The 27,625-nt window shown below is 38.5% G+C and overlaps 1 protein-coding gene across 1 annotated transcript; it reads left to right on the top strand.

Annotated features, from left to right (window-relative positions):
- The first annotated feature begins 5,766 nt into the window (after positions 1-5,766).
- LOC134693508 (uncharacterized) lies at positions 5,767-11,019 on the top strand. The gene is made up of 6 exons (XM_063554345.1): positions 5,767-5,985; positions 6,505-6,975; positions 7,180-7,515; positions 8,980-9,495; positions 9,835-10,125; positions 10,465-11,019. The coding sequence occupies exons 1-6, from the start codon at positions 5,767-5,769 to the stop codon at positions 11,017-11,019; spliced, it is 2,388 nt and encodes a 795-aa protein (XP_063410415.1).
- The last annotated feature ends 16,606 nt before the right edge of the window (positions 11,020-27,625 follow it).

Genomic DNA, 27,625 nt, shown 5'->3' with positions numbered 1-27,625 from the left:
TTCATCTGGGGGTATATTACGTATTACTTCACAGTCCATGTTACTGTTTCTTTATCTTTGTCAAATCTAAAATTCTTGAATTATACCAGGTTAACTCTCAGCTAGGCTTCTATTCATTTTTTTTAAGTACGCAGCCACGTTCAATTATTTATAATCTTTGTCAAAGTTTATTATTATTTAATTTAATCATTATCTTACTGCTATTCATTTGGATGATTAAATCATTTTAATATACTACCTCTGTTGTAAATATTTTACCGTTGTCAAATTTTTAAATATGACTAGATATTAAAGATTGGTCAGTGTTGTTTATTGGGAATCTAATTCTACGCAGTCGTTATTGTAACATCTTATCTGTCGTCACTTCTGAAATTTAGAATTGAACCAGTTCATATCGCACATTATTTTTCAATTTGAAGCATATATCATTATGCAGTCTCTGATGTTGTAAATATCTATTCTATATAACCTAAGTCATGTTTTGAAATTTTACAAGCGTTTTTGTGTTTGGTTTTAATTGTATAAATTTCAAGAGTGTTATAGTTATCAGAATTAATTTGAAATCATAAACATTGATGAAGGATATCTGTTATCCAAAATATTTATAGAAAATTCATTATATTTATCCTTTTTTTATTATTAGTGTTGAACTATACACTTTTTATCATTTATATATAGTAAAAGGCAAAATCATAAAAAAATACTGAACTCCGATGAAAACAGTAAGTCCCCAGCAAATTAAAAAATCAAAAGCTGAAACACTTTGGTTAATCGTTTCTGTAAATGTTTGTTAAAGTGAGTTAAATCAAAATACCTATTTACTTTTCTATGCGATGAACTGGTCTCACGGAACGACATTTGTATTTTATTTATTTCAAGGCGTGTTATAATTTGAATTAGAACATACTCACCCCTTCTCGTCCAATGACAAGTCAGTGTTTTGCCCTCTAATTTTCATAGTACATGGTTTTTCATGCACTATGAAATGCTATACATTAATAAATTTTCATTGTCAGATAATTATTAAAGTGAACTCTTAATAGCTGCACTAATGAAGTGTACAATCACCTAAGGCATTTTCATTGTGAAAAACGCCTACTGATTAAAGATGACAGAGCAAATATTAGAATAAAAACGTTTTGAATTTTGAAAAATTTCATGCATTTTCTAATTGGTAAGGATAAATAGAATGATATTTTTTTAATTTATATACCTTAATTACATTTGAGAAAATTATTATCTTTTTCTTTCACAAAAACACAATGCCAGACTGCTGATAAATAAATAAACTCATCATAGATACCGGGACTTAACTTCGTATATACGCTAGACGCACGTTTTGTCTACTAAAGACTCATCAGTGACGCTCGAATCCAAAATAGTTTAAGATGCCAAAAAAAGTACGAACTCAAGTTGAAGAGCATTGAGAACCAAAATTCCTAAAAGTTTTGCAAAATACAGCTAAGTTAATCTATACATGAGGTAGAAAATCCTAAGTATTTAAAAAAAAAAAAATCAAAAATTTGTAAACAGTGAATTTATAAATATAACCATATCAATGACAATTCATGTCAACACAAAAAATGCATACTACTGAGCTTGTGATACCCTCGGGGAAATAAATCTCCACCAGCAGTGGCATCAACCCAGTGGTTGTAAATAAACTCACCACAGATACCAGGACTAAATTTAGTATATACGCCAGACGCGCGTTTCGTCTACTAAAGACTCAGCAGTGACGCTCGAATCCAAAACAGATTAAAATGCCAAATAACGCAAAGGATTTCTTTGTTGGAGAAACACAATACATTTAAAATTTATCAATAAAAAGTAAGCATTTAATGTTGAATGGTCTGAATTCAAATATTTAAACTGTGAGGAATATTTAAACATATCCAATCGATCAAAGATGAAACAGAAAAGAATAATAATAAAAAAAAAAACGCAAATTTTTATTCATTTTGTTATGGTACACATATATAGAATAAACAAAAAATGAAATAGGGGGAGGGGGTGGGGAGGTAAAGATGTACGTAAGATAATATTTATTTAATGTATAATACCTCACATTTGAGAAAATAGATATTTTTTCTTTCAAGAAAACAATGCCAGACATAAAGCATAGGATTTTTTTTTACGAAAAAGTCAATACATTTACATTTATCAATAAAAATGTAAGCATCTAATGTCGAATGGTTTGAATTCAAATATTTATACAGTAAGTTTTATAATTATAAAAGAAATCAAATTTCATAAAACGGAATTATATTACATTGTGTGCCTTTTAAAATTAAAAGAATAAGATATACAAATTTTGAATTTTACCAGAAGCAGAGGCAAAAAAATATTTTGTCCTCACAAACTATGTCAGTGCTATTCCATTCATTGAAATGATGACTACCTATGTTTTACATTCACTTCATTATTAAAAGTGAACTCTTATTTAGGTTTGAATGTTACAATGGAAAAGGCTAATTTTGTAAGGTCACTCGAAAGTGTGAATATGTTCTAAATTGGTCAGACAATACTTGGTTATGTTTTATGAAGAGTTAAAGCCACGGCTTTGCCTTGTATTTGTTTTTTTAAATATTGTTAAAAACGTAAATACTTTTAAAGGAATGACTGTAATATTTTGTCTGTCTATGAAGAAATCACATACAAAATGTGGTGCACACTGAAAAACCCGCGTATAGACAGATAACGTATTACCGTTATTTCTTATAATCTAATTCTAAATTACATTTAAAACCAGAGTAAACCATGAAAAAACACGTTGATGACGTCACGGTCACATGACTAAATCATGTATATGAGCTTATAAACAAAACAACGTCACCCGATTAGAAAATGCGTTACATCCAAAATTAATTATTGATAAATGTTTATAAAAGTGTTCAACAAGGTTATATGATTTGAGAAAACTTTGTATGGATAGATTTATGTCTTGAAAATTTTGTGTGAATCAGATTTTCGCTTTCAGCTTACAAATCGACGTGGCGGAACACTTCAATTAAATATCGAAGTTTGTAGATTTACCAATAATCCAAGAGAATAACGATTATATGTCTGTGCTGAGATAATGAACGTTGTTGAAGACGAATATCATTTTGTTTTAGTTTGACCTGTAAACAGACATGCACATAAGGTTACATTATATGGCAGAATATTACTGTACTACATTTGCCCAAAAATCAGTTGGAAATGGCTTAACTCGACAGATTGACACGACACAAAAATAAAATGGAAATGGCTTAACTCGACAGAAAGACACGACACCACAATCAGTTGGAAATGGCTTAACTAGACAGATAGACACGACACAAAAATCAGTTAAAAATGGCTTAACTCGACAGATAGACACGACACCACAATCAGTTGGAAATGGCTTAACTCGACAGATAGACACGACACAAAAATCAGTTAAAAATGGCTTAACTCGGCAGATAGACACGACACAAAAATCAGTTGGAAATGGCTTTACTCGACAGATAGACACGACACCACAATCAGTTAGAAATGGCTTAACTCGACAGATTGACACGACACAAAAATCAGTTGGAAATGGCTTATCTCGACATATAGACACGACACAAAAATAAGTTGGAAATGGCTGAACTCGACAGATAGACACGACACCACAATCAGTTTGAAATGGCTTAACTCGACAGATAGACACGACACCACAATCAGTTGGAAATGGCTTAACTCGACAGATAGACACGACACCACAATCAGTTGGAAATGGCTGAACTCGACAGATTGACACGACACCACAATCAGTTGGAAATGGCTTAACTCGACAGATTGACACGACACAAAAATAAGTTGGAAATGGCTGAACTCGACAGATAGACACGACACCACAATCAGTTGGAAATGGCTTAACTCGACAGATAGACACGACACAAAAATCAGTTGGAAATGGCTTAACTCGACAGATTGACACGACACAACAATCAGTTGGAAATGGCTTAACTCGACAGATTGACACGACACCACAATCAGTTGGAAATGGCTTAACTCGACAGATTGACACGACACAAAAATCAGTTAAAAATGGCTTAACTCGCCAGATAGACACGACACAAAAATAAGTTGGAAATGGCTTAACTCGCCAGATAGACACGACACAAAAATAAGTTGGAAATGGCTTAACTCGACAGATAGACACGACACAAAAATAAGTTGGAAATGGCTGAACTCGACAGATAGACACGACACAAAAATCAGTTGGAAATGGCTTAACTCAACAGATAGACACGACACAAAAATCAGTTGGAAATGGCTTATCTCGACAGATTGACACGACACAAAAATCAGTTGGAAATGGCTTATCTCGACAGATTGACACGACACAAAAATCAGTTGGAAATGGCTTTACTCGACAGATAGACACGACACAAAAATAAGTTGGAAATGGCTTATCTCGACAGATAGACACGACACAAAAATCAGTTAGAAATGGCTTAACTCGACAGATAGACACGACACAAAAATCAGTTAGAAATGGCTTAACTCGACAGATAGACACGACACAAACATCAGTTGGAAATGGCTTAACTCGACAGATTGACACGACACAAAAATCAGTTGGAAATGGCTTATCTCGACAGATTGACACGACACAAAAATCAGTTGAAAATGGCTTTACTCGACAGATAGACACGACACCACAATCAGTTGGAAATGGCTTATCTCGACAGATTGACACGACACAAAAATCAGTTGGAAATGGCTTTACTCGACAGATAGACACGACACAAAAATCAGTTGGAAATGGCTTATCTCGACAGATTGACACGACACAAAAATCAGTTGGAAATGGCTTTACTCGACAGATAGACACGACACAAAAATAAGTTGGAAATGGCTTATCTCGACAGATAGACACGACACAAAAATCAGTTGGAAATGGCTTTACTCGACAGATAGACACGACACAAAAATCAGTTGGAAATGGCTTATCTCGACAGATTGACACGACACAAAAATAAGTTGGAAATGGCTGAACTCGACAGATAGACACGACACCACAATCAGTTGGAAATGGCTGAACTCGACAGATTGACACGACACAAAAATCAATTGGAAATGGCTTTACTCGACAGATTGACACGACACAAAAATCAGTTGGAAATGGCTTTACTCGACAGATAGACACGACACAAAAATCAGTTGGAAATGGCTTTACTCGACAGATAGACACGACACAAAAATAAGTTGGAAATGGCTTTACTCGACAGATTGACACGACACAAAAATCAGTTGGAAATGGCTTTACTCGACAGATAGACACGACACAAAAATCAGTTGGAAATGGCTTTACTCGACAGATTGACACGACACAAAAATAAGTTGGAAATGGCTTATCTCGACAGATAGACACGACACAAAAATCAGTTGGAAATGGCTTATCTCGACAGATAGACACGACACAAAAATAAGTGGGAAATGGCTTTACTCGACAGATAGACACGACACAAAAATAAGTTGGAAATGGCTCATCTCGACAGATTGACACGACACAAAAATAAGTTGGAAATGGCTTTACTCGACAGATAGACACGACACAAAAATCAGTTGGAAATGGCTTTACTCGACAGATAGACACGACACAAAAATAAGTTGGAAATGGCTTTACTCGACAGATAGACACGACACAAAAATCAGTTGGAAATGGCTTAACTCAACAGATAGACACGACACAAAAATCAGTTGGAAATGGCTTTACTCGACAGATAGACACGACACCACAATCAGTTGGAAATGGCTTATCTCGACAGATTGACACGACACAAAAAATCAGTTGGAAATGGCTTTACTCGACAGATAGACACGACACAAAAATCAGTTGGAAATGGCTTTACTCGACAGATAGACACGACACAAAAATCAGTTGGAAATGGCTTAACTCGACAGATAGACACGACACAAAAATCAGTTGGAAATGGCTTTACTCGACAGATAGACACGACACAAAAATCAGTTGGAAATGGCTTTACTCGACAGATAGACACGACAAAAAAATAAGTTGGAAATGGCTGAACTCGACAGATTGACACGACACAAAAATCAGTTGGAAATGGCTTATCTCGACAGATTGACACGACACAAAAATCAGTTGAAAATGGCTCTACTCGACAGATAGACACGACACCACAATCAGTTGGAAATGGCTTATCTCGACAGATTGACACGACACAAAAATCAGTTGGAAATGGCTTTACTCGACAGATAGACACGACACAAAAATCAGTTGGAAATGGCTTATCTCGACAGATTGACACGACACAGAAATCAGTTGGAAATGGCTTTACTCGACAGATAGACACGACACAAAAATAAGTTGGAAATGGCTTATCTCGACAGATAGACACGACACAAAAATCAGTTGGAAATGGCTTTACTCGACAGATAGACACGACACAAAAATCAGTTGGAAATGGCTTATCTCGACAGATTGACACGACACAAAAATAAGTTGGAAATGGCTGAACTCGACAGATAGACACGACACCACAATCAGTTGGAAATGGCTTAACTCGACAGATTGACACGACACAAAAATCAATTGGAAATGGCTTTACTCGACAGATTGACACGACACAAAAATCAGTTGGAAATGGCTTAACTCGACAGATTGACACGACACAAACATCAGTTGGAAATGGCTTAACTCGACAGAAAGACACGACACCACAATCAGTTGGAAATGGCTTAACTCCACAGATTGACACGACACAAAAATCAGTTGGAAATGGCTTAACTCGACAGATTGACACGACACAAAAATCAGTTGGAAATGGCTTAACTCGACAGATAGACACGACACCACAATCAGTTGGAAATGGCTTAACTCGACAGATTGACACGACACAAAAATCAATTGGAAATGGCTTAACTCGACAGATTGACACGACACAAAAATCAGTTGGAAATGGCTTAACTCGACAGATTGACACGACACCACAATCAGTTAGAAATGGCTTAACTCGACAGATTGACACGACACAAAAATCAGTTGGAAATGGCTTAACTCGACAGATTGACACGACACAAAAATAAGTTGGAAATGGCTTGACTCGACAGATAGACACGACACAAAAATAAGTTGGAAATGGCTTTACTCGACAGATAGACACGACACAAAAATAAGTTGGAAATGGCTTAACTCAACAGATAGACACGACACAAAAATCAGTTGGAAATGGCTTAACTCGACAGATTGACACGACACAAAAATCAGTTGGAAATGGCTTAACTCGACAGATTGACACGACACAAAAATCAGTTGGAAATGGCTTAACTCGACAGATAGACACGACACAAAAATCAGTTGGAAATGGCTTAACTCGACAGATTGACACGACACAAAAATCAGTTGGAAATGGCTTAACTCGACAGATTGACACGACACAAAAATCAGTTGGAAATGGCTTAACTCGACAGATTGACACGACACAACAATCAGTTGGAAATGGCTTAACTCGACAGATTGACACGACACAAAAATCAGTTGGAAATGGCTAAACTCGACAGATAGACACGACACCACAATCAGTTGGAAATGGCTTTACTCGACAGATAGACACGACACAAAAATAAGTTGGAAATGGCTTAACTCAACAGATAGACACGACACAAACATCAGTTGGAAATGGCTGAACTCGACAGATTGACACGACACAAAAATCAGTTGGAAATGGCTTATCTCGACAGATTGACACGACACAAAAATCAGTTGAAAATGGCTTTACTCGACAGATAGACACGACACCACAATCAGTTGGAAATGGCTTATCTCGACAGATTGACACGACACAAAAATCAGTTGGAAATGGCTTTACTCGACAGATAGACACGACACAAAAATCAGTTGGAAATGGCTTATCTCGACAGATTGACACGACACAAAAATCAGTTGGAAATGGCTTTACTCGACAGATAGACACGACACAAAAATAAGTTGGAAATGGCTTATCTCGACAGATAGACACGACACAAAAATCAGTTGGAAATGGCTTTACTCGACAGATAGACACGACACAAAAAGCAGTTGGAAATGGCTTATCTCGACAGATTGACACGACACAAAAATAAGTTGGAAATGGCTGAACTCGACAGATAGACACGACACCACAATCAGTTGGAAATGGCTGAACTCGACAGATTGACACGACACAAAAATCAATTGGAAATGGCTTTACTCGACAGATTGACACGACACAAAAATCAGTTGGAAATGGCTTTACTCGACAGATAGACACGACACAAAAATCAGTTGGAAATGGCTTTACTCGACAGATAGACACGACACAAAAATAAGTTGGAAATGGCTTTACTCGACAGATTGACACGACACAAAAATCAGTTGGAAATGGCTTTACTCGACAGAACGACACGACACAAAAATCAGCTGGAAATGGCTTTACTCGACAGATTGACACGACACAAAAATAAGTTGGAAATGGCTTATCTCGACAGATAGACACGACACAAAAATCAGTTGGAAATGGCTTATCTCGACAGATAGACACGACACAAAAATAAGTGGGAAATGGCTTTACTCGACAGATAGACACGACACAAAAATAAGTTGGAAATGGCTCATCTCGACAGATTGACACGACACAAAAATAAGTTGGAAATGGCTTATCTCGACAGATAGACACGACACAAAAATCAGTTGGAAATGGCTTTACTCGACAGATAGACACGACACAAAAATAAGTTGGAAATGGCTTTACTCGACAGATAGACACGACACAAAAATAAGTTGGAAATGGCTTAACTCAACAGATAGACAAGACACAAAAATCAGTTGGAAATGGCTTAACTCGACAGATAGACACGACACAAAAATCAGTTGGAAATGGCTTTACTCGACAGATAGACACGACACAAAAATCAGTTGGAAATGGCTTTACTCGACAGATAGACACGACACAAAAATAAGTTGGAAATGGCTGAACTCGACAGATTGACACGACACAAAAATCAGTTGGAAATGGCTTATCTCGACAGATTGACACGACACAAAAATCAGTTGAAAATGGCTTTACTCGACAGATAGACACGACACCACAATCAGTTGGAAATGGCTTATCTCGACAGATTGACACGACACAAAAATCAGTTGAAAATGGCTTTACTCGACAGATAGACACGACACCACAATCAGTTGGAAATGGCTTAACTCGACAGATTGACACGACACCACAATCAGTTGGAAATGGCTTTACTCGACAGATTGACACGACACAAAAATCAGTTGGAAATGGCTTTACTCGACAGATAGACACGACACAAAAATCAGTTGGAAATGGCTTATCTCGACAGATTGACACGACACAAACATCAGTTGGAAATGGCTTAACTCGACAGATAGACACGACACAACAATCAGTTGGAAATGGCTTATCTCGACAGATTGACACGACACAAAAATCAGTTGGAAATGGCTTTACTCGACAGATAGACACGACACAAAAATCAGTTGGAAATGGCTTATCTCGACAGATTGACACGACATAGAAATCAGTTGGAAATGGCTTTACTCGACAGATAGACACGACACAAAAATAAGTTGGAAATGGCTTATCTCGACAGATAGACACGACACAAAAATCAGTTGGAAATGGCTTTACTCGACAGATAGACACGACACAAAAATCAATTGGAAATGGCTTATCTCGACAGATTGACACGACACAAAAATAAGTTGGAAATGGCTGAACTCGACAGATAGACACGACACCACAATCAGTTGGAAATGGCTGAACTCGACAGATTGACACGACACAAAAATCAGTTGGAAATGGCTTAACTCGACAGATAGACACGACACCACAATCAGTTGGAAATGGCTTAACTCGACAGATTGACACGACACAAAAATCAATTGGAAATGGCTTAACTCGACAGATAGACACGACACCACAATCAGTTGGAAATGGCTTAACTCGACAGATTGACACGACACAAAAATCAATTGGAAATGGCTTAACTCGACAGATTGACACGACACAACAATCAGTTGGAAATGGCTTTACTCGACAGATTGACACGACACAAAAATCAGTTGGAAATGGCTTTACTCGACAGATAGACACGACACAAAAATCAGTTGGAAATGGCTTTACTCGACAGATAGACACGACACAAAAATAAGTTGGAAATGGCTTTACTCGACAGATTGACACGACACAAAAATCAGTTGGAAATGGCTTTACTCGACAGATAGACACGACACAAAAATCAGTTGGAAATGGCTTTACTCGACAGATTGACACGACACAAAAATCAGTTGGAAATGGCTTTACTCGACAGATAGACACGACACAAAAATCAGTTGGAAATGGCTTTACTCGACAGATAGACACGACACAAAAATCAGTTGGAAATGGCTTTACTCGACAGATAGACACGACACAAAAATAAGTTGGAAATGGCTGAACTCGACAGATTGACACGACACAAAAATCAGTTGGAAATGGCTTATCTCGACAGATTGACACGACACAAAAATCAGTTGAAAATGGCTTTACTCGACAGATAGACACGACACCACAATCAGTTGGAAATGGCTTATCTCGACAGATTGACACGACACAAAAATCAGTTGAAAATGGCTTTACTCGACAGATAGACACGACACCACAATCAGTTGGAAATGGCTTAACTCGACAGATTGACACGACACCACAATCAGTTGGAAATGGCTTTACTCGACAGATTGACACGACACAAAAATCAGTTGGAAATGGCTTTACTCGACAGATAGACACGACACAAAAATCAGTTGGAAATGGCTTATCTCGACAGATTGACACGACACAAACATCAGTTGGAAATGGCTTAACTCGACAGATAGACACGACACAACAATCAGTTGGAAATGGCTTATCTCGACAGATTGACACGACACAAAAATCAGTTGGAAATGGCTTTACTCGACAGATAGACACGACACAAAAATCAGTTGGAAATGGCTTATCTCGACAGATTGACACGACATAGAAATCAGTTGGAAATGGCTTTACTCGACAGATAGACACGACACAAAAATAAGTTGGAAATGGCTTATCTCGACAGATAGACACGACACAAAAATCAGTTGGAAATGGCTTTACTCGACAGATAGACACGACACAAAAATCAATTGGAAATGGCTTATCTCGACAGATTGACACGACACAAAAATAAGTTGGAAATGGCTGAACTCGACAGATAGACACGACACCACAATCAGTTGGAAATGGCTGAACTCGACAGATTGACACGACACAAAAATCAGTTGGAAATGGCTTAACTCGACAGATAGACACGACACCACAATCAGTTGGAAATGGCTTAACTCGACAGATTGACACGACACAAAAATCAATTGGAAATGGCTTAACTCGACAGATAGACACGACACCACAATCAGTTGGAAATGGCTTAACTCGACAGATTGACACGACACAAAAATCAATTGGAAATGGCTTAACTCGACAGATTGACACGACACAACAATCAGTTGGAAATGGCTTTACTCGACAGATTGACACGACACAAAAATCAGTTGGAAATGGCTTTACTCGACAGATAGACACGACACAAAAATCAGTTGGAAATGGCTTTACTCGACAGATAGACACGACACAAAAATAAGTTGGAAATGGCTTTACTCGACAGATTGACACGACACAAAAATCAGTTGGAAATGGCTTTACTCGACAGATAGACACGACACAAAAATCAGTTGGAAATGGCTTTACTCGACAGATTGACACGACACAAAAATAAGTTGGAAATGGCTTATCTCGACAGATAGACACGACACAAAAATCAGTTGGAAATGGCTTATCTCGACAGATAGACACGACACAAAAATAAGTTGGAAATGGCTTTACTCGACAGATTGACACGACACAAAAATCAGTTGGAAATGGCTTTACTCGACAGATAGACACGACACAAAAATCAGTTGGAAATGGCTTCACTCGACAGATTGACACGACACAAAAATAAGTTGGAAATGGCTTTACTCGACAGATAGACACGACACAAAAATAAGTTGGAAATGGCTTAACTCGACAGATAGACACGACACAAAAATAAGTTGGAAATGGCTGAACTCGACAGATAGACACGACACCACAATCAGTTGGAAATGGCTTATCTCGACAGATTGACACGACACAAAAATCAGTTGAAAATGGCTTTACTCGACAGATAGACACGACACAAAAATAAGTTGGAAATGGCTTTACTCGACAGATTGACACGACACAAAAATCAGTTGGAAATGGCTTTACTCGACAGATAGACACGACACAAAAATAAGTTGGAAATGGCTTTACTCGACAGATTGACACGACACAAAAATCAGTTGGAAATGGCTTTACTCGACAGATAGACACGACACAAAAATAAGTTGGAAATGGCTTATCTCGACAGATTGACACGACACAAAAATAAGTTGGAAATGGCTTTACTCGACAGATTGACACGACACAAAAATCAGTTGGAAATGGCTTTACTCGACAGATAGACACGACACAAAAATAAGTTGGAAATGGCTTATCTCGACAGATTGACACGACACAAAAATAAGTTGGAAATGGCTTTACTCGACAGATTGACACGACACAAAAATCAGTTGGAAATGGCTTTACTCGACAGATAGACACGACACAAAAATAAGTTGGAAATGGCTTATCTCGACAGATTGACACGACACAAAAATAAGTTGGAAATGGCTTTACTCGACAGATTGACACGACACAAAAATCAGTTGGAAATGGCTTTACTCGACAGATAGACACGACACAAAAATAAGTTGGAAATGGCTTAACTCGACAGATAGACACGACACAAAAATCAGTTGGAAATGGCTTTACTCGACAGATTGACACGACACAAAAATAAGTTGGAAATGGCTTTACTCGACAGATAGACACGACACAAAAATAAGTTGGAAATGGCTTATCTCGACAGATTGACACGACACAAAAATAAGTTGGAAATGGATTGACTCGATCGTCAAATTGGCACGAAACACAAAAACAACTAACATAAAAACAAAAGACACAAAGTAGCGACTCAAGAATACTCACAGTTACTGAAAGCTAGTTCAAAGTTCATAGCCAGTAACATCAAATTAAACAGAATGCATGTTTTGCAAGACTAAACAGAGGTTAATTTTATATGTGCACTAATACAATTTTACATGCACGGATCTAAAATGAAACGAACTGAACTGAGCCTAAAGTGTATGTAAAAATATATTTCTCCTGACGCATAGCGTATTTAATACTGATGTAGTATTGGATATAAAACCATTGCTGTGGTTAATTTCCTGGGGATGAGTTACATTTTAAAAATAACACTGCCACATAATGTCTATTATGAATATAAATATAGGCGATGTGTTATTCATAATTTATGAGACAAACCCAACGACTTAGACAAAAAACCAAAAGAGAGTTTATTGTATCGTATAGATTCAGACAAATACATACACTTCTTTTAATTTCAATCTTTAAATAAATCAGTTTTCATAAAAAATTAGTTAACATATCAATTCTCACAAGAATGGGAACAGATGTGTTTTTATAAACTGATCAAAAGTGACTTTGACTTTGATAATATTACCATGTCTACAACTTTAATTCACAGCATATTATATATAGAAAACAAATTGAACAGATTGTGTGCATCAGAAAAAGCTCTTAAGATTAAAAAAAAATAATATCAAGGTATTCTTCGATGATATAGCTAGTTCCAGATGCTCAAGCTCTGAATAATAAATTTGACAATGCATTTCATGTTCTTCTGAATTGCACTTCACTAAATATTGAGATAAGCAAACTATTACAAGGATCAGTTTATTTGGTTAATAAAAATAATGAAATCTTCTTTGAACTATATGCTTTATTAAAAATAGTTAAATCAAATATTCATAATTCAAACCTGTGTCTTGATTTGTGTGACTTTTCGCTTCGAATTTGGACATGCAAGTTGTGCTGCATAAGTATGTGTTAAAAAGTCCAAATACATTTTGGACAAACATTAACAATACATGTTATAATGTCTTTTGAGCCCGTAGAAAAACTTGCATTCGGACTAGAGAAGAGCTAAATTAAACATTTGGGCAAATATTTAGTATACCTGTCCAGGTGCATCAGTCATGAGAAGAGTTCGGTGAAACATTTGGACGAATATTGAGTATACCTGTCGAGGTACATCAGTCATGAGGAGAGTTAGGTGAAACATTTGGGCGACTATTGAGTATACCTGTCTAGGTACATCAGTCATGAGGAGAGTTAGGTGAAACATTTGGGCGACTATTGAGTATACCTGTCTAGGTACATCAGTCATGAGAAGATCTATGTGAAACATTTGGACGACTATTGAGTATACCTGTCCGGGTGTGTCAGTCATGAGATGGGCTATGTGAAACATTTGGACGACTATTGAGTATACCTGTTCATGTACATCAGTCATGAGAAGATCTATGTTAAACATTTGGACGAATATTGAGTATACCTGTCCAGGTACATCAGTCATGAGAAGATCTATGTGAAACATTATGACGACTATTGAGTATACCTGCCCGGGTGTGTCAGTCATGAGATGGGCTGTGTGAAACATTTGGACGACTATTGAGTATACCTGTCCAGGTACATCAGTCATGAGAATAGTTAGGTGAAACATTTGGACGAATATTGAGTATACCTGTCCAGGTACTTCTGTCATGAGAAGAGCTATGTTAAACATTTGGGCGACTATTGAGTATACCAGTCCAGGTACATCAGTCATGAGAAGAGTTAGGTGAAACATTTTGACGACTAGTGAGTATACCTGTCCAGGTACATCAGTCATTAGAAGAGTTAGGTGAAACATTTGGGCGACTATTGAGTATACCAGTCCAGGTACATCAGTCATGAGAAGAGTTAGGTGAAACATTTTGACGACTAGTGAGTATACCTGTCCAGGTACATCAGTCATGAGAAGAGTTAGGTGAAACATTTGGACGACTATTGAGTATACCTGTCTAGGTACATCAGTCATGAGGAGAGTTAGGTGAAACATTTGGGCGACTATTGAGTATACCTGTCTAGGTTCATCAGTCATGAGAAGATCTATGTGAAACATTTGGACGACTATTGAGTATACCTGTCCGGGTGTGTCAGTCATGAGATGGGCTATGTGAAACATTTGGACGACTATTGAGTATACCTGTTCATGTACATCAGTCATGAAAAGATCTATGTGAAACATTTGGACAACTATTGAGTATACCTGTCCAGGTACATCAGTCATGAGAAGATCTATGTGAAACATTTGGACGACTATTGAGTATACCTGCCCGGGTGTGTCAGTCATGAGATTGGATATGTGAAACATTTGGACGACTATTGAGTATACCTGTCCAGGTACATCAGTCATGAGAATAGTTAGGTGAAACATTTGGACGAATATTGAGTATACCTGTCCAGGTACTTCAGTCATGAGAAGAGCTATGTTAAACATTTGGGCGACTATTGAGTATACCAGTCCAGATACATCAGTCATGAGAAGAGTTAGGTGAAACATTTTGACGACTATTGAGTATACCTGTCCAGGTACTTCAGTCATGAGAAGAGCTATGTTAAACATTTGGGCGACTATTGAGTATACCAGTCCAGGTACATCAGTCATGAGAAGAGTTAGGTGAAACATTTTGACGACTAGTGAGTATACCTGTCCAGGTACATCAGTCATGAGAAGAGTTAGGTGAAACATTTGGACGACTATTGAGTATACCTGTCCAGGTACTTCAGTCATGAGAAGAGCTATGTTAAACATTTGGGCGACTATTGAGTGTACCTGTCCAGGTACATCAGTCATGAGGAGAGTTATGTGAAACATTTTGACGACTATTGAGTATACCTGTCAAGGTACATCAGTCATGAGAAGAGTTAGGTGAAACATTTGGACGACTATTTAGTATACTTGTACATGTACATCAGTCATGAAAAGAGCTAGGTGAACTATTTGGACGAATATTGAGTATACCTGTCCAGGTACATCAGTCATGAGAAGAGTTAGGTGAAACATTTGGACGACTATTTAGTATACCTGTCCAGATTCAAGATTCAAGATTCAAAGTTTTGATTAGAGTCGATATTCAATAAACTACATAACACAAGCTCTTGTGAGCTTTTCAAATCGACTTAATAACAAAATACAATAAACACACACACACACACACACACACACAATACAATACACACACTTACAAAAGTCATGAAAACAACACATATAATGCATAGTAAGATACCATAATGACATATATATGTTAAAAGCATATAGTACACTTAGAATATAGCACAAGTTAATAGTAAGATTGCACAAATCAAATAGTCACACAGAAAATAAAATGTATGTGAAGTTAGCAGCCGGTTCGTTATTCGTTATTCGATATTCAATATCCAATCGGCTGCTAGCAGCCGGTTTGATATTCAAAATTTAGTGAAAAAAAATATAAGAAAATTAAATACTTGATAACATAAAAAGCATGATTTTCAAATTTAAAAAGACTGATAAAATACGTAGGAAATCGTTAAATGACCTTTTCAAGCTGTCGTAATTTCTCGTTGTAATTTCTCGTTGTCCTCGAATATAAACCCTTTTTCATGTTACATATTTGTCTATATGTAATATAGAGTTTTGTCAATAAAACGACTTCAAAGATGTACTTTTGTGTATAATATTTCTTAAGACAAAAAGAAAAACCCATAACTCGAGAAATATTTATAACTATAAATAGAAATATATATGGAAAGCCAAAAAAACAAAAACAAATCATTCGAAAAAATGTCAAAATTTTAGGACAAAGGGCACAGGGTAATGGTGAGAGCCCCCTGATCTCTCAATCTTTCTAATATTTGACAGACATTTAGTCAATAGGTAGATACAAACGTGACTTAAAGAAATTTGGGTACACTTCCTGTCTTCTATGTTTCCGGAGCGCCCAAAGTGCCAGTTGGATATTCAAAATATATAGCGAAAACCTACCCGAGACCGCTTAAATGAGGTTGAGACCCCCCGGGTCTTTCAATGTCCATAAAATTCAACCAAATCATTGACTCTGTATATATAAAGGTTGTATTAGATGGATTTACCAGAATAACGTCATCTTCCATATCTACGGAGGGCTGAGATTGTCACTTTTCAGTCGAAAAATGTCAAAATTGTAGGACAAAGGGCACAGGGTAATGGTGAGAGCCCCCTGATCTCTCAATCTTTCTAATATTTGACAGACATTTAGTCAATAGGTAGATACAAACGTGACTTAAAGAAATTTGGGTACACTTCCTGTCTTCTATGTTTCCGGAGCGCCCAAAGTGCCAGTTGGATATTCAAAATATATAGCGAAAACCTACCCGAGACCGCTTAAATGAGGTTGAGACCCCCCGGGTCTTTCAATGTCCATAAAATTCAACCAAATCATTGACTCTGTATATATAAAGGTTGTATCAGATGGATTTACCAGAATAACGTCATCTTCCATATCTACGGAGGGCTAAGATTGTCACTTTTCAGTCGAAAAATGTCAAAATTGTAGGACAAAGGGCACAGGGTAATGGTGAGAGCCCCCTGATCTCTCAATCTTTCTAATATTTGACAGACATTTAGTCAATAGGTAGATACAAACGTGACTTAAAGAAATTTGGGTACACTTCCTGTCTTCTATGTTTCCGGAGCGCCCAAAGTGCCAGTTGGATATTCAAAATATATAGCGAAAACCTACCCGAGACCGCTTAAATGAGGTTGAGACCCCCCGGGTCTTTCAATGTCCATAAAATTCAACCAAATCATTGACTCTGTATATATAAAGGTTGTATTAGATGGATTTACCAGAATAACGTCATCTTCCATATCTACGGAGGGCTAAGATTGTCACTTTTCAGTCGAAAAATGTCAAAATTTTAGGACAAAGGGCACAGGGTAATGGTGAGAGCCCCCTGATCTCTCAATCTTTCTAATATTTGACAGACATTTAGTCAATAGGTAGATACAAACGTGACTTAAAGAAATTTGGGTACACTTCCTGTCTTCTATGTTTCCGGAGCGCCCAAAGTGCCAGTTGGATATTCAAAATATATAGCGAAAACCTACCCGAGACCGCTTAAATGAGGTTGAGACCCCCCGGGTCTTTCAATGTCCATAAAATTCAACCAAATCATTGACTCTGTATATATAAAGGTTGTATTAGATGGATTTACCAGAATAACGTCATCTTCCATATCTACGGAGGGCTGAGATTGTCACTTTTCAGTCGAAAAATGTCAAAATTGTAGGACAAAGGGCACAGGGTAATGGTGAGAGCCCCCTGATCTCTCAATCTTTCTAATATTTGACAGACATTTAGTCAATAGGTAGATACAAACGTGACTTAAAGAAATTTGGGTACACTTCCTGTCTTCTATGTTTCCGGAGCGCCCAAAGTGCCAGTTGGATATTCAAAATATATAGCGAAAACCTACCCGAGACCGCTTAAATGAGGTTGAGACCCCCCGGGTCTTTCAATGTCCATAAAATTCAACCAAATCATTGACTCTGTATATATAAAGGTTGTATCAGATGGATTTACCAGAATAACGTCATCTTCCATATCTACGGAGGGCTAAGATTGTCACTTTTCAGTCGAAAAATGTCAAAATTGTAGGACAAAGGGCACAGGGTAATGGTGAGAGCCCCCTGATCTCTCAATCTTTCTAATATTTGACAGACATTTAGTCAATAGGTAGATACAAACGTGACTTAAAGAAATTTGGGTACACTTCCTGTCTTCTATGTTTCCGGAGCGCCCAAAGTGCCAGTTGGATATTCAAAATATATAGCGAAAACCTACCCGAGACCGCTTAAATGAGGTTGAGACCCCCCGGGTCTTTCAATGTCCATAAAATTCAACCAAATCATTGACTCTGTATATATAAAGGTTGTATTAGATGGATTTACCAGAATAACGTCATCTTCCATATCTACGGAGGGCTAAGATTGTCACTTTTCAGTCGAAAAATGTCAAAATTTTAGGACAAAGGGCACAGGGTAATGGTGAGAGCCCCCTGATCTCTCAATCTTTCTAATATTTGACAGACATTTAGTCAATAGGTAGATACAAACGTGACTTAAAGAAATTTGGGTACACTTCCTGTCTTCTATGTTTCCGGAGCGCCCAAAGTGCCAGTTGGATATTCAAAATATATAGCGAAAACCTACCCGAGACCGCTTAAATGAGGTTGAGACCCCCCGGGTCTTTCAATGTCCATAAAATTCAACCAAATCATTGACTCTGTATATATAAAGGTTGTATTAGATGGATTTACCAGAATAACGTCATCTTCCATATCTACGGAGGGCTGAGATTGTCACTTTTCAGTCGAAAAATGTCAAAATTGTAGGACAAAGGGCACAGGGTAATGGTGAGAGCCCCCTGATCTCTCAATCTTTCTAATATTTGACAGACATTTAGTCAATAGGTAGATACAAACGTGACTTAAAGAAATTTGGGTACACTTCCTGTCTTCTATGTTTCCGGAGCGCCCAAAGTGCCAGTTGGATATTCAAAATATATAGCGAAAACCTACCCGAGACCGCTTAAATGAGGTTGAGACCCCCCGGGTCTTTCAATGTCCATAAAATTCAACCAAATCATTGACTCTGTATATATAAAGGTTGTATCAGATGGATTTACCAGAATAACGTCATCTTCCATATCTACGGAGGGCTAAGATTGTCACTTTTCAGTCGAAAAATGTCAAAATTGTAGGACAAAGGGCACAGGGTAATGGTGAGAGCCCCCTGATCTCTCAATCTTTCTAATATTTGACAGACATTTAGTCAATAGGTAGATACAAACGTGACTTAAAGAAATTTGGGTACACTTCCTGTCTTCTATGTTTCCGGAGCGCCCAAAGTGCCAGTTGGATATTCAAAATATATAGCGAAAACCTACCCGAGACCGCTTAAATGAGGTTGAGACCCCCCGGGTCTTTCAATGTCCATAAAATTCAACCAAATCATTGACTCTGTATATATAAAGGTTGTATTAGATGGATTTACCAGAATAACGTCATCTTCCATATCTACGGAGGGCTGAGATTGTCACTTTTCAGTCGAAAAATGTCAAAATTGTAGGACAAAGGGCACAGGGTAATGGTGAGAGCCCCCTGATCTCTCAATCTTTCTAATATTTGACAGACATTTAGTCAATAGGTAGATACAAACGTGACTTAAAGAAATTTGGGTACACTTCCTGTCTTCTATGTTTCCGGAGCGCCCAAAGTGCCAGTTGGATATTCAAAATATATAGCGAAAACCTACCCGAGACCGCTTAAATGAGGTTGAGACCCCCCGGGTCTTTCAATGTCCATAAAATTCAACCAAATCATTGACTCTGTATATATAAAGGTTGTATCAGATGGATTTACCAGAATAACGTCATCTTCCATATCTACGGAGGGCTAAGATTGTCACTTTTCAGTCGAAAAATGTCAAAATTGTAGGACAAAGGGCACAGGGTAATGGTGAGAGCCCCCTGATCTCTCAATCTTTCTAATATTTGACAGACATTTAGTCAATAGGTAGATACAAACGTGACTTAAAGAAATTTGGGTACACTTCCTGTCTTCTATGTTTCCGGAGCGCCCAAAGTGCCAGTTGGATATTCAAAATATATAGCGAAAACCTACCCGAGACCGCTTAAATGAGGTTGAGACCCCCCGGGTCTTTCAATGTCCATAAAATTCAACCAAATCATTGACTCTGTATATATAAAGGTTGTATTAGATGGATTTACCAGAATAACGTCATCTTCCATATCTACGGAGGGCTAAGATTGTCACTTTTCAGTCGAAAAATGTCAAAATTTTAGGACAAAGGGCACAGGGTAATGGTGAGAGCCCCCTGATCTCTCAATCTTTCTAATATTTGACAGACATTTAGTCAATAGGTAGATACAAACGTGACTTAAAGAAATTTGGGTACACTTCCTGTCTTCTATGTTTCCGGAGCGCCCAAAGTGCCAGTTGGATATTCAAAATATATAGCGAAAACCTACCCGAGACCGCTTAAATGAGGTTGAGACCCCCCGGGTCTTTCAATGTCCATAAAATTCAACCAAATCATTGACTCTGTATATATAAAGGTTGTATTAGATGGATTTACCAGAATAACGTCATCTTCCATATCTACGGAGGGCTGAGATTGTCACTTTTCAGTCGAAAAATGTCAAAATTGTAGGACAAAGGGCACAGGGTAATGGTGAGAGCCCCCTGATCTCTCAATCTTTCTAATATTTGACAGACATTTAGTCAATAGGTAGATACAAACGTGACTTAAAGAAATTTGGGTACACTTCCTGTCTTCTATGTTTCCGGAGCGCCCAAAGTGCCAGTTGGATATTCAAAATATATAGCGAAAACCTACCCGAGACCGCTTAAATGAGGTTGAGACCCCCCGGGTCTTTCAATGTCCATAAAATTCAACCAAATCATAGATTCTATATATATAAAGATTTTATTAAAAGAGGGATGTTCTTGAACGGACTGTCTGATCCAGATCAGATCAAACCAGAACCCTAGTAGAATCGAGTTGTTTCAAGTACAAACCGTCACCATAGGTTGAAGTTAGCTTGGCGGGGGAAGATATGCAGACCTATACCACGCACCTTCACACAGCTTACACAACCACCCCGTTTGATGTAAATTCCAGGTCCAAATGCGTTATTGACGGCTATATTTCACACAGGCAACTTATAAGGGCTCCAACAATTCATGCTGGCAGAATTGTGTTCGCCAACATAAGAAGGGCTCGCATAGGCATTCCCGCTGACTTGGGTAGGAATCCCGTTTCTTTTTGAATGTTTTTCTTCAATTGGGTAGTGTTTATTTTCAGAGTCATACCACTAGAACCTTTTCTAGGAGCTTTTTCAGTCTGTCGCAGGGTATTTTGATAGACTATTTATGCATACCTCGCGAAAATGGAAGCGGATGGTGAGATGTTCACTGCGGAGATTGATAGGATCGCCGTTTTGATCGGGGAGGTATGTCTGCATGCGATTGATGGTTCTCAAGGTCACGGGAAAGTACACCATGCTTTTTGGCTTTTGAATGATCTTGATCCCGGGATCGATTGCGGAGGAAAAGCTGTAGATAGTGGACTGTTGGGTGACGTGTACGTAGCTTCCATTGATGATGCTACTGTTCACCAGGATGCTGTTGATGCTTCTGATGCTAACAATGTATTCACCCTCTTTGTAACCTTTGTTGCCCGATCAAATGTGTAGAGATGTCGCTTAAATCCCAATATGGTGTTCGATTCCTAAAATTGTAGTTAGGTAAGGGGGTCAAACCAGGTAAGAATGCGACTATCGTTTCCAGAGACAAGAATGGAAAACCCTTGTTTTGGGTCTGTGTTGTTGACGATTTGTTGCAACAGTATGGTGTCCATTTATTTATTAAAACACGACGTTCAACTTCTGACCGTTCGATTCGAACTGAAGGACATTGCAAGTGCAAATACTTCGGTGTTGGCGGGAACATGACGCTCGAATTCCGCTCGAATCTGGATGTCCACTCGGACTGATGACTTACATCAATGACAAACAGCGGCTATAAGTCAATGAAACCAGAAGGGTTGACGCCACCGTTACTGAGGAGGGTGTCAATGTTGTAGACTTTCTTTCTGAAGTCTACAGCCTTCTTGAACACTATGGCAACCTTGTTTTGTGAGAAACCGGCATTAAAGTGGACGACTGAGCAGTGATCGAACACGGAAGCATTATGGATTTTGTCATTATCTCTGTCGGTTTGGAAGGCAGTGGTGGTATATCTAGGCTTTTCGCGACCACTATTGGCAGCTAGGCAGCACTTAAACTGTGCGGCTTGGGGAACGGCTATGAAATCGCGATGTCTCATGCAAAATCCACAGTGGATCTTGGATTTATTCTGGATGGTTTTGTACAGTTGCATCTTGTTTTCGTCTGCAGGAGTGACGTGAGGGAGGAACCAAGAGATTTAAATCAGGATTATTTTTGCCACGTTATTGACGGCGGCTGCCCTAAGAATGACATTTGCATCTAAATTGCGAACGAGCGGGAGTTTGTGCCTGTACAATATTTTGTTGGAATAATCACATCATATATTTCAGAGGGATGGCAAACGAGTATGATCCTTTGTTGGTGATCTTGGTGATAATGAATCCATGGCAGGCTGCAAATCCAGTGTTCTCAGTCTCGGTATCGGTGGAAGAATCCTTATGCTACAGTTGGGACCCTGCGATTTTGAGAAGTCGTCGGGGTAGGTTAACATTCCCAGCATAGTGGTGGCGATTCCGGGGTCGTTAATGTGTTCAATTTGCTGGCCGGAGAGTCGATAACAGATAGTTTTGAAGAGATACATGACACCATTGTGAATGAGATCAACGTCTGCATATGGAGTGCCGTCGTGCTTTTGAAGTCGCCCTCCTACCAAGAGATAACGCTCGGTTTGGTGGAGGAACAGGTCCTGCGTTTCGATGTTGATTCGGGTCTCCGCTCCAGAGTTGGTTAGTTGGGCGCCGGCTCAAGGTAAGAATACGTGAACTTGGTATTTATATTTTTGAATAGTTTCATCGAAGGTCAACACTTCTGTGATTGTAAGGATGTCAGACATTATGTATTTATTTATAGCGTTGGAGAAAGTTGTGGATGATAGCGATGCCACAACCAGAGATGAGATTGCTTTACTGGGTTTAGTTGTTGGGCTTACTGCGTTTAAAAATTAGCTGTTGATTGGGTTTGCTGCGTTGGACACTGGGTTTTCGAGGGCGGGTCACTTTGTCAACGACATGGTCGACGACTTTGCCTACCACCTTTTTAACTCCTATCATTGCTGCATTGGTGGCAGCGCTCATAGCCTTACTTTCCAAGGTCTTGGCAGCAAAGGAGGTGAACATGCGACCAGCGATAGATAACGCAGATAGTGTCAAACAAACTTCTACCACCGTATGCATACTTTCGAGCAAAACCTTTCTTAACTCATGATATTACGACGGAGTTGCTTATATTCCTTGATACTGATGTGTTCACCTTTCTTCATGGCATCGAGGATCGCTAAAATTGCGTTGCGCACACCATTGTTTCCAGCACTGTAGGCAGCGTTGCACAGATGCAAACGAGGGAGTAGCTGGTCAAAGTCGGAGGGTAGAAATAAGGTTTGAAGTTCGCTACATTGCTCATCTTGCTTTAGATGTGCGACACAATATTCTTTATTGCCTTTGGGTTCTCGAGAGGTTTAACTGCCTTGATACATGGCACCGGAACTGTTCAGGATCTCTGCATAGTCGACAAGGTCTTAAAAACTTCGGGCTAGAACGATTCTGGTTTCTTTTTCACCATGAGTTCCCAGAGGTCAAGGGTTCCTTTGTACCTTACACCATCCACGAAAATATCATCGCCGTCAGAAGTAACTGCATGCTGGTTAGCTTCCGATGAAGATACCATCGGTTTCAGGTGTGGTCGGCGGAAGGATTGTTACTGATCTGCAAATACTGCTGTGCTCGCAGTCCGAGGATGATGTCTGCAGGTGGTGCTATGGGTAGTGGGTAGTCAAACTTGGGCGGTGTAGGAGGGATGGCTGTCACTGCAGCAGGAAGGTATACGATCGTTTTGGTGATCGGTGAAGCTGCCTCTCGCAGAGCCTCAACCACATGCTTAACACCTTGGAAAGGTCCCGGTTGAGTTCAATATTCTCGAGGCGATGCTGCATATAACTGGCTTAAATCATTCGCTTGATCTCTTGCAACTCCCTGGCAAGCGCCTCACACTGTTTAGGGTCTGTAATCTTTATAAACGTTATTTATTTACAGCGTTGACGTGAACTTCCCTAGGCGATGGTATGGACACCTCTAAGCGTTTGTTTTAACGTCCCTAAGCGTTGGTTTGAACAGTGATACCTTTCCTGAAACCATAGGCAAAAATCTATCGAAAGGTAAAAAAAATAAAAAAATACATGTGTACATGCATTTCTGCTCGTTTTTCCATAAAAAATTGAATTGAAAAGAACGACCGATAAATCTTTGTTGATAAATACTACAATAATTTATGGACCTATGGGTGGTAGGAATAGGAAAATACCGACTGTCAAACAGGTAAATGCCATATAAAACATGCTAAAACAATCTAAATGTTCATATAACCCCACTATGAAGGCTATATTATTCTTCAATTATCTAAAAATCTATTTTATTGTACAAAAACTTTCATATTAAAAAAATTCACCATGTCCATAATGCGTAACTAAACTTCTAACTGTGTATTGCTACCTTATCGTTTTTGGTTTCAACCTTATCGGTAAATTAAAGCACTCAAAGTCCGCGTACACCACGAAAGAGACTCTCATCGAATGGGTGGTGTTGACAAAGGTCAGCTGGTATTTCCCTTTTTAGGCAGCTCGATCTTGACTGCCTTACGGTTGACGCAACACTCTTTGTTGGTCTCCAGGACTTTCTTGCTATAAAAGGGTTTCGAGCACCTGTAGCCTTCGATCAGCAATAAGTTGAGTTCTCTCTCCCGCTATTTACCAACGTTTGAAATGTGGAGCGGGTATACTTCACTATCATCTATTCTAGATACAGTAACCGCCAGGGTGGAATTTGCCTTCTCAAATTCATTAATATCCTTAAGGCTAACACGATTGAGCTCTGTGTAACCTTGTCCGTTTGTTTTGGGTCTACCTTTTTTCTGCCTATTTTTCTGATCCACACCGGCTAATCAATTAATAGGACTCACCCAGCGGTCGGTGTTTGTTAATATTGACTTGAAGTTTTACAATTGCCTTCGATGTCCAGCCCTTTTTTCAGAGGTCCACTGTGCAATCTTTTCTCCGATCTTTTCATCCATCTCCTCAAGGCCTAGGTTTCAAGCAAGTCCGTGGTTAAGGTGAAAACCTGGTTTCCCGAGTGAAAGTATCCCTCGTTCTCATCATCCATCTTACCTGTTTGGTTAATTTTCACTGTGCAGCATTACATTGACTTTTTGATCCTTTTTATCCTTTCAATGCACAATCGTCTATAAGTTCCACTCTTGACACCCGAGAGACCTCAAGGTAGGTCGTCACATCTATATCAATAATGGGGTCATTTTTCAAGTAGTTTTAAAAATACCTTCTTAAGTGGACAAATGGTGGATGTACCTCAATTTTATCCCCAATGGCTTTCCTATCTTCTCTGAATTTTCCTGTAACTTCTCCAGTAGTTGATCTTTCGACATCCTGCTAACCCCTATCAACTCATCCTTTTTGGCCTGGGTGATAATATCCTCCCTCGTATAGGGTTGGGACAAAGCTCAAATAATGTTGATCTTCGTTTCGATCAACTGAACCAACTGATCCTTCCTCATCCGGGAGTACCATCGGAGGTGGTTCATTTTGGCAATACCTCTCAGGGCACTAACGTTTTCAACAACTAATTCCAGCTATTTTAAGCTATAGGATCCATGTCTTTATCCTAACCATCCAAAATAAAATCATTTTAGGTCACCCAAAACAACTACTAGTATCCCCAATTCAATGGGTTTTCAAAAAGTATAAAACTCGTGGTAATCATAGCCGGTGCGTCTGTTTTTTCATCCCAAAGCTCACAATTTGCAGAGCTCAATTGGTCTCTCTCTTTGCCAAGACGGTGGTCAGCTGCTTGTTTAATCTCTCACAATCCCAATTGGGGACAGTTGCCCCCTTCCAACATAAGGTTATAATTTTTGCATATATCTTAATATTAGGCAGATTGAGAGATCAGGGGCTATCGCCATAGCCCTGTGTCCTTTGTCCTAAAATTTTGAGAATTTTTAGCTGAAAAGTGACAACATAAGCCCTCCATAGATTTCGAATATGACAATATTCTGGGAAATCCTTCTAATAAAACCTTTATATACACAGATTCTATGATTTTATTCAATTTTATGGACATTGAAAGACCAGGGGAGTCTCATCCGCATTTAAGCGATCTATGGTCGGTTTTCACTATATATTTTGTATATCAAACTGGCACTTTGGGCGCTCCGCAAACATAAAAGATACGAAGTATACCCAAATTCCTTTTAGTCACGTTTGTATCTACCTGTTGACTAAATGTCTGCTTAATATTAGGCAGATTGGGAGATCAGGGATTTATTGCCATAGCCCTGTGCCCTTTGTCCTAGAATTTTGATAATTTTTAGCTGAAAAGTGACAATATAAGCCCTCCAAAGATATCGAATACGACAAAATTCTGGGAAATCCTTCTAAAACAATCTTTATATATACAGAGTCTATGATTTTATTAAATTTTATGGACATTGACCAGGGGGGTCTCATCCGCATTTAAGCGGTCTATGGTTGGTTTTCACTATATATTTTGAATATCCAACTGGCACTTTAGGCGCTCCGTAAACATAAAAGACAGGAAGTGGACCCACATTCCTTTTAGTCACGTTTGTATCTACCTGTTGACTAGATTTCTCCTTAATATTAGGCAGATTGAAAGATCAGGGGGCTATCACCATTGCCCTGTGCCCTTTGTCCTAAAATTTTGAAAATTTTTAACTGAAAAGTGACAATCTTAGCCCTCCGTA

Source organism: Mytilus trossulus, chromosome 12, assembly GCF_036588685.1.
Source record: "Mytilus trossulus isolate FHL-02 chromosome 12, PNRI_Mtr1.1.1.hap1, whole genome shotgun sequence".
Taxonomy (NCBI): domain Eukaryota; kingdom Metazoa; phylum Mollusca; class Bivalvia; order Mytilida; family Mytilidae; genus Mytilus; species Mytilus trossulus.
The sequence above is the reverse complement of the archived record's forward strand: the minus strand, read 5'-3'. Positions and strand labels throughout refer to the sequence as shown.

Excerpts from the sequence above, each read along its gene's own strand:
- LOC134693508 (XM_063554345.1), top strand. The coding sequence starts at position 5,767 with ATGGCTTATCTCGACAGATTGACACGACACAAAAAATCAGTTGGAAAT. Across the intron at positions 6,976-7,179 it reads TTGACACGACACCACAATCA|ATAGACACGACACAAAAATC; the intron begins GTTAGAAATGGC and ends TTAACTCAACAG. Across the intron at positions 10,126-10,464 it reads TAGACACGACACAAAAATCA|ATTGACACGACACAAAAATC; the intron begins GTTGGAAATGGC and ends TGAACTCGACAG.